Source organism: Rhinopithecus bieti, unplaced genomic scaffold (assembly GCF_001698545.2).
Source record: "Rhinopithecus bieti isolate Rb0 unplaced genomic scaffold, ASM169854v2 scaffold_6949, whole genome shotgun sequence".
Taxonomy (NCBI): domain Eukaryota; kingdom Metazoa; phylum Chordata; class Mammalia; order Primates; family Cercopithecidae; genus Rhinopithecus; species Rhinopithecus bieti.
This window is the reverse complement of record NW_016805252.1, coordinates 420,529-435,533: the sequence shown is the minus strand read 5'-3', so window position 1 is coordinate 435,533 and position 15,005 is coordinate 420,529. Positions and strand designations below refer to the sequence as shown.

General features: G+C 49.7%; 2 protein-coding genes across 2 annotated transcripts in view; one reads left to right on the top strand and one right to left on the bottom strand.

The window, feature by feature from the left end:
• Positions 1-3,219, bottom strand: part of NDUFA3 (NADH:ubiquinone oxidoreductase subunit A3) — a 10,827-nt gene extending 7,608 nt beyond the window's left edge. Inside the window, exon 1 of the mRNA XM_017871800.1 lies at positions 3,116-3,219. The gene's annotated coding sequence lies outside the window, so the exon portion shown is untranslated. The remainder of the gene's footprint in view (positions 1-3,115) is intronic.
• OSCAR (osteoclast associated Ig-like receptor) overlaps positions 1-5,009 on the top strand; it is an 8,835-nt gene extending 3,826 nt beyond the window's left edge. Inside the window, exons 4-6 of the mRNA XM_017871795.1 lie at positions 2,232-2,531; positions 3,129-3,410; positions 4,520-5,009. Coding sequence (XP_017727284.1) covers positions 2,232-2,531; positions 3,129-3,410; positions 4,520-4,656 — 719 coding nt within the window. The 3' untranslated portion in view covers positions 4,657-5,009. The remainder of the gene's footprint in view (positions 1-2,231; positions 2,532-3,128; positions 3,411-4,519) is intronic.
• The last annotated feature ends 9,996 nt before the right edge of the window (positions 5,010-15,005 follow it).

Genomic DNA, 15,005 nt, shown 5'->3' with positions numbered 1-15,005 from the left:
CAAAAACAAAAAAAACAAACAAAACTCTCTTGGAGATATTTCAATGTCACTATAGCTATTTCTACCTTTATTTGTTTGTTTGTTTATTTATTTATTTATTTTATTTTGAGACGAGTCTCTGTCGCCCAGGTTGGAGTGCAGTAGTGCAATCTCAGCTTGCTGCAACCACCTCCTGGGTTCAAGGGATTCTCCTGCCTCAGCCTCTCAAGTAGCTGGGACTACAGGCATGCGCCACAATGCCCAGATAATTTTGTATTTTAGTAGAGACAGGGTTTCACCATGTTGGCCAGGCTGGTCTGGAACTCCTGACCTCAGGTGATCCCTCTGCCTTGGCCTCCCAAAGTGCTGGGATTACAAACATGAGCCCCTCACCCAACCCTTATTTTATTTATTTATTTTTAAAGACGCTTCAGGCCGGGCGCGGTGGCTCAAGCCTGTAATCCTAGCACTTTAGGAGGCCGAGACGGGCGGATCGTGAGGTCAGGAGATCGAGACCATCCTGGCTAACACGGTGAAACCCCGTCTCTACTATAAACTACAAAAAAACTAGCCGGGCGAGGTGGCGGGCGCCTGTAGTCCCAGCTACTCAGGAGGCTGAGGCAGGAGAATGGCGTGAACCCGGGAGGCGGAGCTTGCAGTGAGCTGAGATCCGGCCACCGCACTCCAGCCTGGGCGACAGAGCGAAACTCCGTCTCAAAAAAAAAAAAAAAAAAAGACGCTTCATTCTGTCACCCAGGCTGGAGTGCAGTGGCTCTATCATAGCTCACTGCAGCTTCGAACTCCTGGGCTCAGGCAATCCTCCAGCCTCAGCCTCCCAAAGTGCACGTCATCATGGAGTTCTCACTCTGTTGCCCAGGCTGGAGTGCAGTGGCATGATCTTGGCTAACTGCAACCTCTGCCTCTAGGGTTCAAGCAATTCTCCTGCTCAGCCTCCCAAACAGCTGGGACTACAAGCTAGCACCACCACACCCAACTAATTTTTGTGTTTTTAGTTGAGACAGGATTTCACCATGCTGGCCAAGCTGGTCTTGAACTCCTGACCTCAGGTGATCCACCCATCTTGGCCTCCCAAAGTGCTGGGATTACAGCCATAAGCCACCACACCCGGCAGCCTTCCTATACTCTTAATTTGTGTGATTTGTGAATAAGTGATGTCTGCCAGTACTGTCATTTGTCCTCTAGTTTTGTCTTTTAGCATACACAACTTAAGAAATTTGAAGTGGTCAAATTAATTAATCTTCCATAGAATTTCTTATTTTACATTTTAAGAAGACTTCCTTACCCCAAGACAAATATATTTTCCTATAGTTTTTTGAATAATTTTATAGTTAAAAAAATGAAACACAGGTAGGTCTTTAATTAATCTGAAAGTTGTTTTGGGAAATGGTGTGAGGTAGGGATCCAACTTTTTTTTTTCTTTCCAATAGTACGTTTTGGCAACTCTTGAAATACTATATTGCAAATATTCTGGAAAGTTATTTAAAATTAGAGTTCTGGCTGGGTGTGGTGGCTCATACCTGTAATCCCAGCACTTTGGGAGGCCAAGGTGGGAGGATTGCTTGAGCCCAGGAGTTGGAGACTAGCCTGGGCAACATAGCGAATGCTTGTCTCTACTAAAAATGAATAAAAAATTAGCCTTGTGTAGAGAGGCATGTGCCTGTGGTCCCAGTTACTCAGGAGGCTCAGGTGGATTGTTTGAGCCCAGGAGGTTGAGGCTGCAGTGAGCTGAGAACACACCACTGCACTCCCACCTTAACATCAGAGTAAGACCCTGCCTCAAAAAAAAAAAAACAAAAACAAAAACAAACAAACAAACAAAAAAAATGTCTGGGCACAGTGGCACAAGCTTGTAAACTTAGCACTTTGGGAGGCCAAGGTGGGAGGATTGCTTGAGGCTGGTAGTTCAAGACCAGCCTGGCCAACATAGGGAGACACCCCCATCTCCTTACTTAAAAAAAAAATAAAATAAAATTACAGAGTTCTGGGACCTGACTACTGTGTTTACAAACTGTGGAGTAAAGCTCAGAAGTTTCTGTCCTGCCCCTCTGATTTGCACCTGGTTTTAACAAGCCTTGATTGTAGTCCAGTCTCTCCCTGATTTTACAAACAGGAAACTGAGACTGAGAAAGGGGCAGTAATCATTCAAGGTGATTTTCCTCCTTCCCCAACTTCCCTGTCATCTTCTGGGGCTCCCAGGAGGCCCGAGGACCCAGGCAGCCCCGTTTATTCAGTCCCTCCAGCTTTATACCCCAAGCCATGGCTGGGAGCTCAGCCGGCTACAGTTGTGACCCCTGGGGTCAATGTGACCTTGAGGTGCCGGGCACCCCAACCCGCCTGGAGATTTGGACTTTTCAAGCTTGGAGAGATCGGTCCCCTTCTCTTCCGGGATGTGTCCTCCGAGCTGGCAGAATTCTTTCTGGAGGAGGTGACTCCAGCCCAAGGGGGAAGTTACCACTGTTGCTACCGGAGGCCAGACTGGAGGCCGGGTGTCTGGTCCCAGCCCAGCGATCCCCTGGAGCTGCTGGTGATAGGTGAGGTCCTGGGGTCGGGGAGGAGAAGCGGGTGGAACAAGGGAGGTGGGGGAGGGACAGAGAGATACAGGGAAAGAGAGAGCGAGGCGGGCAAACTGATACATTCACAGACACAAGTAGAGAGATACAGAGATACTGGGGGGGAGAGAGGGGGCGCGGCAGACAGAAGGAGAGAGAGAGGTAGAGTGAGGGGAGAGAGAAAGAGAGAGGCAGAAGGAGAAAGAGAGGCAGAGAGAAAGAGAGACCAAGGCAGAGAGAGAGAGAGAGGCAAAGAGAAGGAGACAGAGGCAGAGAGAGGAAGAGAGAGAGAGACAGGCAGAGAGAAAGAGACAGAGAGAAAGAGAGACAGAGAGAGAGAGAGACAGGCAGAGAGAGAGACAGGCAGAGAGAGAGACAGGCAGAGAGAAAGAGAGAGACAGGCAGAGAGAGAGGCAGAGAGAAAGAGAGAGACAAGAGAGAGAGAGAGACAGGCAGAGAGAAAGAGACAGGCAGAGAGAAAGAGAGACAGAAAGAGAGAGAGACAGAGGCAGAAAGAGAAAGAGAGCGAGCGAGCTGAAGGCGCTCACGCGGCCGCCGACTCTCACCCCGTCTCCGCAGAGCAGCTGCCGCGGCCGTCGCTGGTGGCGCTGCCCGGGCCGGTGGTGACTCCCGGCGCCAACGTAAGCCTGCGCTGCGCCGGCCGCCTGCGGAACATGAGCTTCGTGCTGTACCGCGAGGGCGTGGCGGCCCCGCTGCAGTACCGCGACTCCGCGCAGCCCTGGGCCGACTTCCCGCTGCTGGGCGCCCGCGCTCCCGGCACCTACAGCTGCTACTATCACACGCCGTCCGCGCCCTACGTGCTGTCGCAGCGCAGTGAGGCGCTGGTCATCGGCTGGGAAGGTGAGGGCCCTGCCGCCCGGCCCGCCTCCCCAGCCCCAGGGGTCCAGGCCCCCAGCCCCCTCCTCCCTTCAGACCCAGGGGTCCAGGCCCCCAGCCCCTCCTCCCTCAGACCCAGTCAGGCCCCAGCCCCTCCTCTCAGACCCAGGGGTCCAGGCCCCCAGCCCCTCCTCCCTCAGACCCAGGGTCCAGGCCCCCGCCCCTCCTCCCTCAGACCCAGGGGTCCAGGCCCCCAGCCCCTCCTCCCTCAGACCCAGGGCGTCCAGGCCCCCAGGCCCTCTCCCTCAGAACCCAGGGGGTCCAGGTTCCCCCCAGCCCCTCCTCCCCTCGGACCCAGGGGTCCAGGGCCCCCAGCCCCTCCTCCCTCAGACCCAGGGGTCCAGCCCCCAAGCCCTCCTCCCTCCAGACCCAGGGTCCAGGCCCAGGCCCCCTCCTCCTCAGACCCAGGGGTCCAGGCCCCCAAGCCCCTCCTCCCTCCAGACCCAGGGGTCCAGGCCCCCAGGCCCTCCTCCCTCAGACCCAGGGGTCCAGGCCCCCAGCCCCTCCTCCCCTCAGACCCAGGGTCCAGGCCCCCAGCCCTCCTCCCTCAGACCCAGGGGTCCAGCCCCTCCGGCCCCTCCTCCCTCAGACCCAGGAGTTCAGACCCCAGCCCCTCCTCCCTCAGACCCAGGAGTTCAGATCCCCAGCCCCTCCTCCCTCAGACCAAGGAGTCCGGGCCCCCAGCCCCTCCTCCCTCAGACCCAGGTTTCTAGTCCTCCAGCCCCTCCTCCCTCAGACCCAGGTTTCTAGTCCTCCAGCCCCTCCTCCCTCAGACCCAGGATTCCCGGGCCCCAGTGCCTCTTCCCTCAGACCCAGGAGTCCAGACCCCCAGCCCCTCCTCTCTCAGACCCAGGATTCCCGGACCCCAGTGCCTCTTCCCTCAGACCCAGGAGTCCAGGCCCCCAGTCCCTCCTTCCTGGACCCAGGAGTTGAAACCTCCATCGACTCCCCCTCAACTTTGAGACTGAGGAGTCCGGTTCCCAAGTCCACCCCAGGGCTGGAAACCTGGAGTTCAGGGCCCAGACTTCGGGGTCCAGGAGCTGACGGCCCGTCTCTCCCGGCTCCGCCCGCAGACTCTAGCTCCTCTGACTACACTCGGGGGAACCTTGTCCGTCTGGGGCTGGCCGGTCTGGTCCTCATCTCCCTGGGCGCACTGGTCACTTTTGACTGGCGCAGCCAGAACCGCGCTCCTGCTGGTGTCCGCCCTTGAGCCCCAGGGGCGCTGCAACCCCAGAAGACTTCCAACCTGAGTGGTGGAGAAGCTGGGACCTTGTGCTGGACTGTCCTTTCCTGCAGCCCTGCAGCCCTGCTGGCTGAGCCCCGAGGAACTGCCCTTCGACACCCCTGTGCCCTGTGCTGTGGCTTCTTTCCGGGCTTTTCCCAAGGAGTAGCTGAGTGGAAGACGCGATCAGTGGTTAAGACTTCCAAGCCAGAAGACAGAGGGTTCGAATCCCAGTAGTAGCAGCTACAGAGAGGTAGCAGTGAGAGGGGAAGCCAGCTGGACTTCCTGGGTCGAGTGGAGACTTGGAGAACTTTTCTGTCTTACAAGAGGATTGTAAAATGGACCAATCAGCAGGACATGGGCGGGGACAAATAAGGGAATAAAAGCTAGCCAGCAGCGGCAACCTGCTCGGGTCCCCTTCCAGGCTGTGGAAGCTGTCTTCTCTTGCTCTTCACAATAAAGTTTGCTGCTGCTCACTCTTTGGGTCCATGACATCTTTAAGAGCTGTCACACTCACCGCGAAGGTTTGCAGCTCCATTCTTGAAGTCAGCGAGACCACAAACCCACTGGAAGGAACCAACTCCGGTCACAGTGGGAGCATTGAGAAAGCACCCTTCCCAACTCTCTCTCGCCTGGACGGTCAAATGGATGCACTGATAAAACCCATTTCATAGGATTGTTGTAGGATTCAGTGGGTAATACATATAAAACATTTAAAACAGTAACTGGCCCGTAGTAAGTGCTCGATAAATGTGAGCTACCCTATTACACCGATTTCTACCAGACTCATTGCTGAAAAGAAGGTCTCACCTTTTTTCCATCAAGCATAATCAAGCACAACTTTTTTTTTTTTGATAGAAGATCTCACTCCATCACCCAGGCTGGAGTACAGTGGCGCGATCTCGGTTCACTGCAACCTCTGCCTCCCGGGTTCAAGTGATTCTCGTGCCTCAGCCTCCTGAGTAGCTGGGATTACGGGTGTGCACCACCACGCCCAGCTAAGTTTTGTATTTTTAATAGAGATAGAGTTTAGCCATATTGGCCAGGGAGGTCTCAAACTCCTGACCTCAAGTGATCCACCGGCCTCAGCCTCCCAAGATGCTGGGATTACAGGCCTGAGCCACCACGTCCCTTCCCTTTCCCTTTCCTTGCCTTGACTGGGCCTTACTCTTTTGCCCAGGCTAGATTGCAGTGGCATGATCAAGGCTCACTGCTGCATCGACCTTCCAGGCTTAAGTGATCTCCCCACCTCAGCCTCCCAAGTAGCTAGAACCACAGGTGCAGGCCACCATACCTGGCTGATTTATTATTATTATTATTATTATTATTATTATTTGTAGAGGTCTCTCTATGTTGGCCAGGCTGATTTCCAACTCCTGAGGTCAAATGATCCTCCTGCCTCTGCCTCCTGAAGTGTGGGGTTTATAGGCATGAGCCATCCAGACAGACTCATATCCCCTTTTCTTGACTTTTGCCCCAATTTTGGTGGAGCACACACCTTCTTCTATTTGTATTGTTTTTCAACTTTGCCTTCCCCTTTTCCCACTTTATGGAGAAGACAGTGACTTCTAATGCTCGGACAGCCCAGCTATACCACGCCGGGCAAACTGGAACAGCGTACAGATCCTTCTGAGTTTCCATCCAAGAAAGGGAAAACCACAAATATCTACCCTGTCCGTTCTAGAGAGGAACCAAGCAACTTGTCCCCAACACAGGAAGAAAAATGAGAAAACCTTACATCAGCGAGTGTAACTCCTCTGACCCCAACCCCTTTCTGTTTTTTGTTGTTTTTGAGATGCAGTTTCCCTCTCTCTCCCAGGCTGGAATGCAATGGCACTATCTTGGCTCACTGCAACCTCTGCCTCCTGGGTTCAAGGATTCTCCTGCCGCACCCTCCCCAAGCAGCTGGGATTACAGGTGCCTGCCACCACGCCTGGCTAATTTTTTGTATTTTTAGTAAAGATGGGGTTTCACCATGCGGGCCAGGCTGGTCTGGAACTCTTAATCTCAACGGATCTGCCCGCCTCTGCCTCCCAAAGTGCTGGGACTACAGGCGTGAGCCACCGCACCCGGCCTGAAGCAATATTCACTTCTATGTGGATGCACATTGATCTATTTTATCTTATTAAAAATGCTTGTCTTGACTCACTTCATTGATTTAATGATCTTTCTGCCTAACACACGTAAATGATTTGGGGAGGAATGAGCAGTATTTGTTGGTGTGCTCTTTTGTTTCAGAGACTAAACTAACTCAGATCTTTTTTTTTCTTTTGAGACAGAGTTTGCCTCTCGTTGCCCAGGCTGGAGTGCAATGGCACGATCTCGGCTCACCGCAACCTCTGCCTCCCAGGTTCAAGCGATTCTTCTGCCTCAGTCCCCCGAGTAGCTGGGATTACAGGCGTGCGCCACCATGCCCAGCTAATTTTGTATTTGTAGTAGAGACGGGGTTTCTCCATGTTGATCAGGCTGGTCTCGAACTCCCAACCTCAGGTGATCCACTCACCTTGACCTCCCAAAGTGCTAGGATTACAGGTGTGAGCCACTGCGCCCGGCCCTAACTCACATCTTATATAAAGATTAGGAAATTCATTAGGCTGGTGCAAAACTAATTGTGGTGGGACTTAGTCGCATGGCCAGGTCTAGCCACAAAAGTGGCTGATGGAAATGTGGTCTCTAGCCTGTGCCCTTCTAAAAATGAGGGTGGGAGGGGGTGGGATAGGTGCAGTGGCTCACTCTTACAATCCCAGCACTTTGGGAGGCTGAGGCAGGAGGATAGCTTGAGGCCAGGAGTTTGAGACGCCCTTCTCTATTAAAACAAAATAGGCCGCCTGTAATCCCAGCACTTTGGGAGGCCGAGGTGTGGCGGATCCACGAGGTCAGGAAATCCGAGGAACCATCCTGGCTAAACCAAAAGGGAAAACCCATCCTCTACTAAAAATACAAAAAAAAACTAGCCCCCCCCGGGCCAACGGTGGCGGGGCCCCCCGCCTTGTAGTCCAGCCCCTAAACCGGGAGGGTTGAGGGCAAGGGGGAGGAAATGGGCGTGAACCCGGAGGCAAAGAGCTTTTGCAGTGAAAGCCCGAGAATCGGGCCAACTGCCCACTCCAGCCCTGGGGGGGCAAAGAGCAAGACTCCGTCCCCAAAAAAAAAAAAAAAAAAAAAAAGGCCAGGCCTGGTGGCTCATGCCTATAATCCCAGCACTTTGGGAGGCCAAGGCAGGCAGATCTCCTGAGGTCAGGAGTTGGAGACCAGCCTGGCCAATATAGTGAAACCCCAACTCTACTAAAAATGCAAAAATTTGCTGGGCATAGTAGTGGGTGCCTGTAATCCCAGCTACTCGGGAGGCTAAGGCAGGAGAATCACTTGAACCCAGGAGGCAGAGGTTGCAGTGAGCTGATATTGCGCCATTGCACTCCAGCCTGGGCGACAGAGTGAGACTCTGTCTAAAAAAACCCAAAAAGGAACGTTTAATGATTTTTCTTCTCTCCAGGGGAAAATATGGAAGTAAAATGTTCAGTTTGAACAGGACCCATCTGAAGATCGTGTGTCCTCTGCTGATTTTAAATAGCCATGGAAAGTTAATGTCACCGCAAGGGGGCAGCCCTGCCCTGGCACTCTGGAAACCTGGTATTTATCCACGCAATCAGAGGCTTGAACCACAGCTAAGCTGTCTTGGCCGGACCTCTTCTGATCCTCCGGGCACACAAGAGGATGGGGGGCTGGGGAGGAGTTGCTTCAAGGGCACCTCCCTTTTACCTCCTGTGATATCGTGATATAGTAAGAAATATGTATTTGGTCTTCAGCTCTGGTTCCAAAGACACCCTTCTCACCCCATCACTCTGGAATTTCCAAAAACTCTTGGTGAGAAGGGTGTCTTTTGTTATTCATAAGGAGCCTCTTTTCTCCTTTCCTTCCCTCCTTCCTTCCTTCCTCCTTTCCTTTCCTTTCTTTTCTTCCTTCCTTCCCTCCTTCCTTCCTTCCTCCTTTCCTTTCCTTCCTTCCTCCTTTCCTTTCCTTCCTTCCTTCCTTCCCTTCCTTCCTTCCTTCCCTTCCTTCCTTCCTTTCCTTCCTTCCTTCTTCTCTCTCTTTCTTCTTTCTTTCTTTCTCTCTCTTTCTTTCTCTTTCCTTCTTTCTCTCTTTTCTTCTTTCTCTCACTATTCCCTTTCTCTCCCTTTCCTTTCCTTTCTCTCCCTTCCCCTCCCCTCCCCCTCCCTTTCCTTTCCTTTCTTTTCCTTTCCTTCCCTTCCTTTCCTTCTTTCCTCTAATCCCAGCACTTTGGGAGGCCAAGGTGGGCGGATCACTTGAGGTCAGGAGTTTCAGACCAGTCTGGCCAACATGGCAAAACCTCGTCTCTACTAAAAATACAAAAATTAGTCGGGCATGGTGGCAGGCACCTGTAGTTCCAGCTACTCTGGAGGCTGAGGCAGGAGAATCGCTTGAACTAGGAGGCAGAGGTTGCAGTGAACCGAGATTGCACCACTGCACTCCAGCCTGGGCTACAGAGTGAGACTCCATCTCAAGGAAAAATAAATAAAATAAAATAAAATAAAATAAAATAAAATAAAATAAAAATCTCCCAAAGAGACAAGTCAGATTAGCCTAAACCCAGGAATAACTACAGGCAGCTTGAGGGTCAAAGGCAAGGTAGGGGCTGACCAGATCCGATCTCCTTCACTGCCATTGTTTTCTCACTCTCATAGTTTTTGCAAAGGAGGTTTCAATTGCATGGTTGTCAGCTAACATCCTATTCATCCATTTCTTGCTTTCTACCAGTAAAATTGAACTTTATAGGCCTGCTTTGTGCTTTTAAGGCTAACTAGCAAAATTCCAGAGTTTAGCCTTAAAAATTATTTATAATTGGCCAGGTGCGGTGGCTCACGTCTGTAATACCAGCACTTTGGGAGGCTGAGGCGGGCAGATCATGAGGTCAGGAGATCATCCTGGCTAACACGATGAAACCCCATCTCTACTAAAAATACAAACAAACAAACAAACAAAAAAATCCAGGGATAGTGGCACACATCTGTAGTCCCAGCTACTCAGGAGGCTGAGGCAGGAGAATCACTTGAACCCGGGAGGCGGAGGTTGCAGTGAGCTGAGATTTTGCCATTGCACTCCAGCCTGGGTGACAGAGGGAGACTCCATCTAAAAAAAAAAAAAAATTATTTATAATTAATCAAAAGAAGTTTAAGAAATGGATTAAGAAGATCTCTTCTTTGCAGCTGTAGGGGAGGAAAGGGAGCTAGAGAGAGAGAGAGAGGATTGAGAGAGGAGAAAAAGATATTCCGTGCCGTAAAACTAATTCAAGAATGTAGTTTAGGCCAGACGTGGTAGTTCACACCTGTAATCCCAGAATTTTGGGAGGCCGAAGCGGGCGGATCACTTGAGCCCAGAAGTTTGCGACCAGCCTGGCCAACATGGTGAAATGTTGTCTCTACTAAAAATACAAAAATTAGCCAGGCATGGTGGCACAACCCCGTAATTCCAGGTACTTGAGGGGGCTGGGGCAGGACAATCACTTGAACCCGGGAGGCAGAGGTTGCAGTGAGTCGAGATCACACCACTGCACTCCAGCCTGGGTGACAGAGTGAGATCGTCTTAAAAAAAAAAAAAAAAAACAGAGGGGCTGGGGGAGGGATAGCATTAGGAGAAATACCTAATGTAAATGATAAGTTGATGGGTGCAGCAAACCAGCATGGCACATGTATCAAACCTTCACGTTGTACACATGTACACTAGAACTTAAAGTAAAACAAACAAACAAAACAGAATGTGGTTTGATAAGGTCATAAACTGAGAATATTCAAAAGGCTCTAAATGTGTTTTATAGTCTTGTGTAGTATGGAGATCTATGGATATTTATTACAGCAGCCAGTGTTCCATTCTCTGGTTGCATAAATCTGTCCTTTGAAGTGTAATTTGCACAAAATAACCTTGTAGGAGTCCGAAGACATTAGAAATTATTGCCAGTATTGCAATCATTATTATGAAGGAGAAACCTTGGTGCTATTTGGTGGTCTTACTTAATATTTTGTTGCCCTAGCAACAATCTTATGATTGACATCTGAATTTCCAAGCAGAATAAATGCTTGTAAAACTGATTCTGTTAAATGAGAAGCTGTGCATTGGTGTGTGTGTCTTAGTCCGTATTCCGTTGCTTAGAACACTTGAAACCTTATAAAGAAAAGGAATTTATTTCCTGTAGTTATGGAGGTTGGGAAGTCCAAGGTGGAAGGGCTGCATCTGGTGAGGGCCTTCTTGCTGTTGGGGCAAGAAGACTCGGGACTCTCTGGAGGATCCTGAGGTGGCACGGGGAATCACAGGGCAAAGGAACTGAGCGTGCTACTCAAGTCTCTCTTCCTCTTCTGATAAAGCCACCCCTCACTCCCAGGCTAACCCATTAATCCATTAACTCACTAATCCATTAATCCATGAATGGATTAGTTCATTCATGAGAAAAGAGTCCTCATGACCCAATCACCTCTTAAAGTCCCCACCTCTCAGTACTGCCACACTGGGGATTCAATTTCATCATAAGTTCATTTGTTTATGTATTTTTTGAGACAGGGTCTTGCTGTGTCACCCAGGCTGGAGAGCAGTGGCATGATCTCAGCTCACTGTAACCTCCACCTCCCAGGTTCAAGTGATTTTCCTGCCTCAGCCTCCTGAGTAGCTCGCATTACAGGCACATGCCACCATGCCCAGGTAATTTTTGTATTTTTAGTAGAGATGCGGTTCCATCATGTTGGCCAGTTGTTCTCAAACTCCTGACTTCATGTGATCTGCCCACCTTGGCCTCCCAAAGTGCTGAGATTACAGGTGTGAGCCACCGCACTCAGCTTATTTATCTATTTATTTATTTTATTTTATTTTATTTTATTTTATTTTTTTTGAGACAGAGTCTTGCTCTGTTGCCCAGGCTGGAGTGCAGTGGCCGGATCTCAGCTCACTGCAAGCTCTGCCTCCCGGGTTCCCGCCATTCTCCTGTCTCAGCCTCCGGAGTAGCTAGGACTACAGACAGGCGCCCGCCACCTTGCCTGGCTAGTTTTTTGTATTTTTTATTAGAGACGGGGTTTCACCGTGTTAGCCAGGATGGTCTCGATCTCCTGACCTCGTGATCCGCCCGTCTCGGCCTCCCAAAGTGCTGGGATTACAGGCTTGAGCCACCGCGCCCGGCCTATTTATTTTTTGAGACAAGGTCTCACTCTGTTGCACAGGCTGGAGTGCAGTGGTGCAGTCACAGCTCACTGCATCCTCAGCTTTCTGGGCTCAGGTGATCCTCCCACTTCAGCCTCCTGAGTAGCTGGGATCACAGGCATGTGCCACCTCACCTGGCTAATTTTTAAATTATTTGTAGAGACAGGTCTGATGTTGCCCAGGCTGGTTCAACATGAGTTTTCAAGGGAACAGATATTCAAACCTTAGCAGCAGGTTAAATTATCTTTATCCCACATTTATGATCGGAAAAAAAAAAAATTAAAGCCCGAGACTCTGCTAGACTTCTTACTTTAACAAGAGTCTGAGGGTCTTGTTTCATTTCCATTACAGTATCTATTAATAGTTCTGACTGAGAGAAGAGCCATCCTTTACTTTGACTATTATGAAGAAAAGGGGAAAAGATATTACAAAGACACAATTACACAACTGATGATTTTGTTGCAGCTGAGATAAGTGCCGTTGAAGAACATGCAGGGAAGTCTGTGCTAAAGAAAGGATTCTGAAGCTGGTTTCTGAGGGAAGAGTCCAAGTTAGCCAAGTAAAAATGGGGGGAAAACGCCAGATACAGGAAATAGCATGTTTCAGGGCCTGAGATGGGAAGGAGGTTATGTGTTCCAACCGAGTGGTTCTCCAACTTGACTGCACATGAGAATCTCCCAGGAACATTCAAAACACAGAATGAGACACCCAGGCTTCATCCTATACCCATTATAAAAATTAAAATCGGCCAGGCGCAGTGGCTCACACCTGTAATCCCAGCACGTTGGGAGGCTAACACAGGTGGATCACGTGAGGTCAGGAGTTCAAGACCAGCCTGACCAACATGGAGAAACCCCATCTCTACTAAAAAATACAAAATTAGCCGACCGTGGTGGCGCACGCCTGTAGTCCCAGCTACTCGGGAGGCTGAGGCAGGAAAATCGCTTGAACCTGGGAGGCGGAGGTTGTGGTGAGCCGAGATCGAGCCATTGCACTCCAGCCTGGGCAACAAGAGCAAAACTCCATCTGAAAAAAAAAAAAAAAATTTAAAACCTCTGGGGGGGGGACTCAGGCACTCAGTAAATATACATATATCTATTTCCATTGACCATAACACATGGCAGACTAAAGATGGCCCCCAATTCTCTCACTGTCCCTATAGAGAGGTAGAGTTTATTTTCCCTCCCCTTGAACCTGGCCTTTCCTTAAGACTGTAGAAGAAGAGACACTGTGTCAGTTCCAGGCTTAGTCTTTAAAGGGACGAACAACTTTTGCCTTCTTTCTCTCTCTTTTTTTGTTTTTTTTTAGACAGAGTCTCTTTCTGTTGCCCAGGCTGGAGTGCAGTGGTGTTATCTTGGCTCACTGCAACCTCTGCCTCCCAGGTTTAAGCAATTCACCTGCCTCGGCCTCCCGAGTAGCTGGGATTACAGGTGTGCACCAACATGCCCAGCTAATTTTTAGTTTTAATTTTAGTAGAGACGGGGTTCCGCCTGGCTAATTTTTTTTTTTTTTTTTAGTAGAGATGATGTTTCCTCATGTTGGCCAGGCTGATGTTGAACTCCTGACCTCAAGTGATCCACCCACCTTGGCCTCCCAAAGTGCTGGGATTACAGGCGTGAGCCACTGTGCCTGGCCGCCTTCTCTATTTTAGAAAGCTCTCTTGTGACATCCCCTCTTGAAACCCAGATGATACCCTCCAAGAAGGCTGAATCAAATGGAGAGGCCGTGTGCAGGTACATCATTCAACAGTCCTAGCCGAGCTCTTAACCAACATCCAGCCATCAACAGCCAGCCATTTGCAAGCACCATCTTGGAGATTCCAGCTCAGTTGAGCCCCACTGATGACTGAAGCCCAGGAAGATATCACATTGAGCCAAAGAACCGCTCAACTGAGCCCAGTCATCTCACCAGATCAGGAATGATTTAAAAAAAAAAAAAAAGATTGTTACCCTAAGTCACTCAGTTTTGGGGTGGTTTGTTACACGGTAATTGATAATCCATACCCAAGAGAGAATTAAATAATGATGACTTAAAACCAATACCAATTGATTTCTCCCCTATGTAGAATAAATCTAGCGATCCAGGGCTGGCACAATGACTCCAAAAAGCATTATGGACCTAAGTTACTTGTGGCTCACCCTCCACCATCTTGAACCTCATCTTCATGGTCCAAGATCATGCTAGAGTATCAGTCATCACATCCGCATTTTAGGCAGTTAAGTGAAGGAAGGAAAGTGTACTTCATTGAAGAACCTTTTGGAAGCTATCTACAATATTTATGCTTATATATCATTGTCCTAGATGAAGACTTACAGCTACATCTACCTGTAAGTGACACTGAAGAAAGTAGCTTTTTTACCTTGGTAGCAATGGGCCCAGCTAAAAATCAGAATTCTCAACAGCAAAAGGATGGCTTTGAGATAATAATGTAGATTATGTGCAGATAACTACAAGTAAGTCCCCTCCCCCAAGTCTGTTTTAAATTTTCTGCTGGAGTATTTTAGAGTAAACCTCAGATATAATATGATTTCATCTATAAGACTTTTTATTTTAGCAAGATATTCTTTTTTTTTGAAACAGAGTCTCGCTCTGTTGCCCAGGCTGGAGTGCAGTGGCTGGATCTCAGCTCACTGCAAGCTCCACCTGCTGGGTTTATGCCATTCTCCTGCCTCAGCCTCCCGAGTAGCTGGGACTACAGGCGCCCGCCACCTCGCCCAGCTAGTTTTTGTATTTTTAGTAGAGACGGGGTTTCACTATGTTAGCCAGGATGGTCTAGTAAGATATTCTTAAGGTTAGGTGTGATAAACACCTAACAAAGTGAATGATTATTTATTTATTTATTTAATTATTATTATTATTTTTTGAGATGGAGTTTCACTCTTGTTGCCCAGGCTGGAGTGCAACGGTGCAATCTCGGCTCCCTGCAACCTCCACATCCCAGGTTCAAGCGATTCTCCCACCTCAGCCTCCTGAGTAGCTGGGATTACAGGTGTGCACCACCATGCCTGGCTAATTTTTGTATTTTTTGTAGAGATGGGGCTAGGCCGGCTGGGCGCGGTGGCTCAAGCCTGTAATCCCAGCACTTTGGGAGGCCGAGACGGGCAGATCACGAGGTCAGGAGATCGAGACCATCCTGGCTA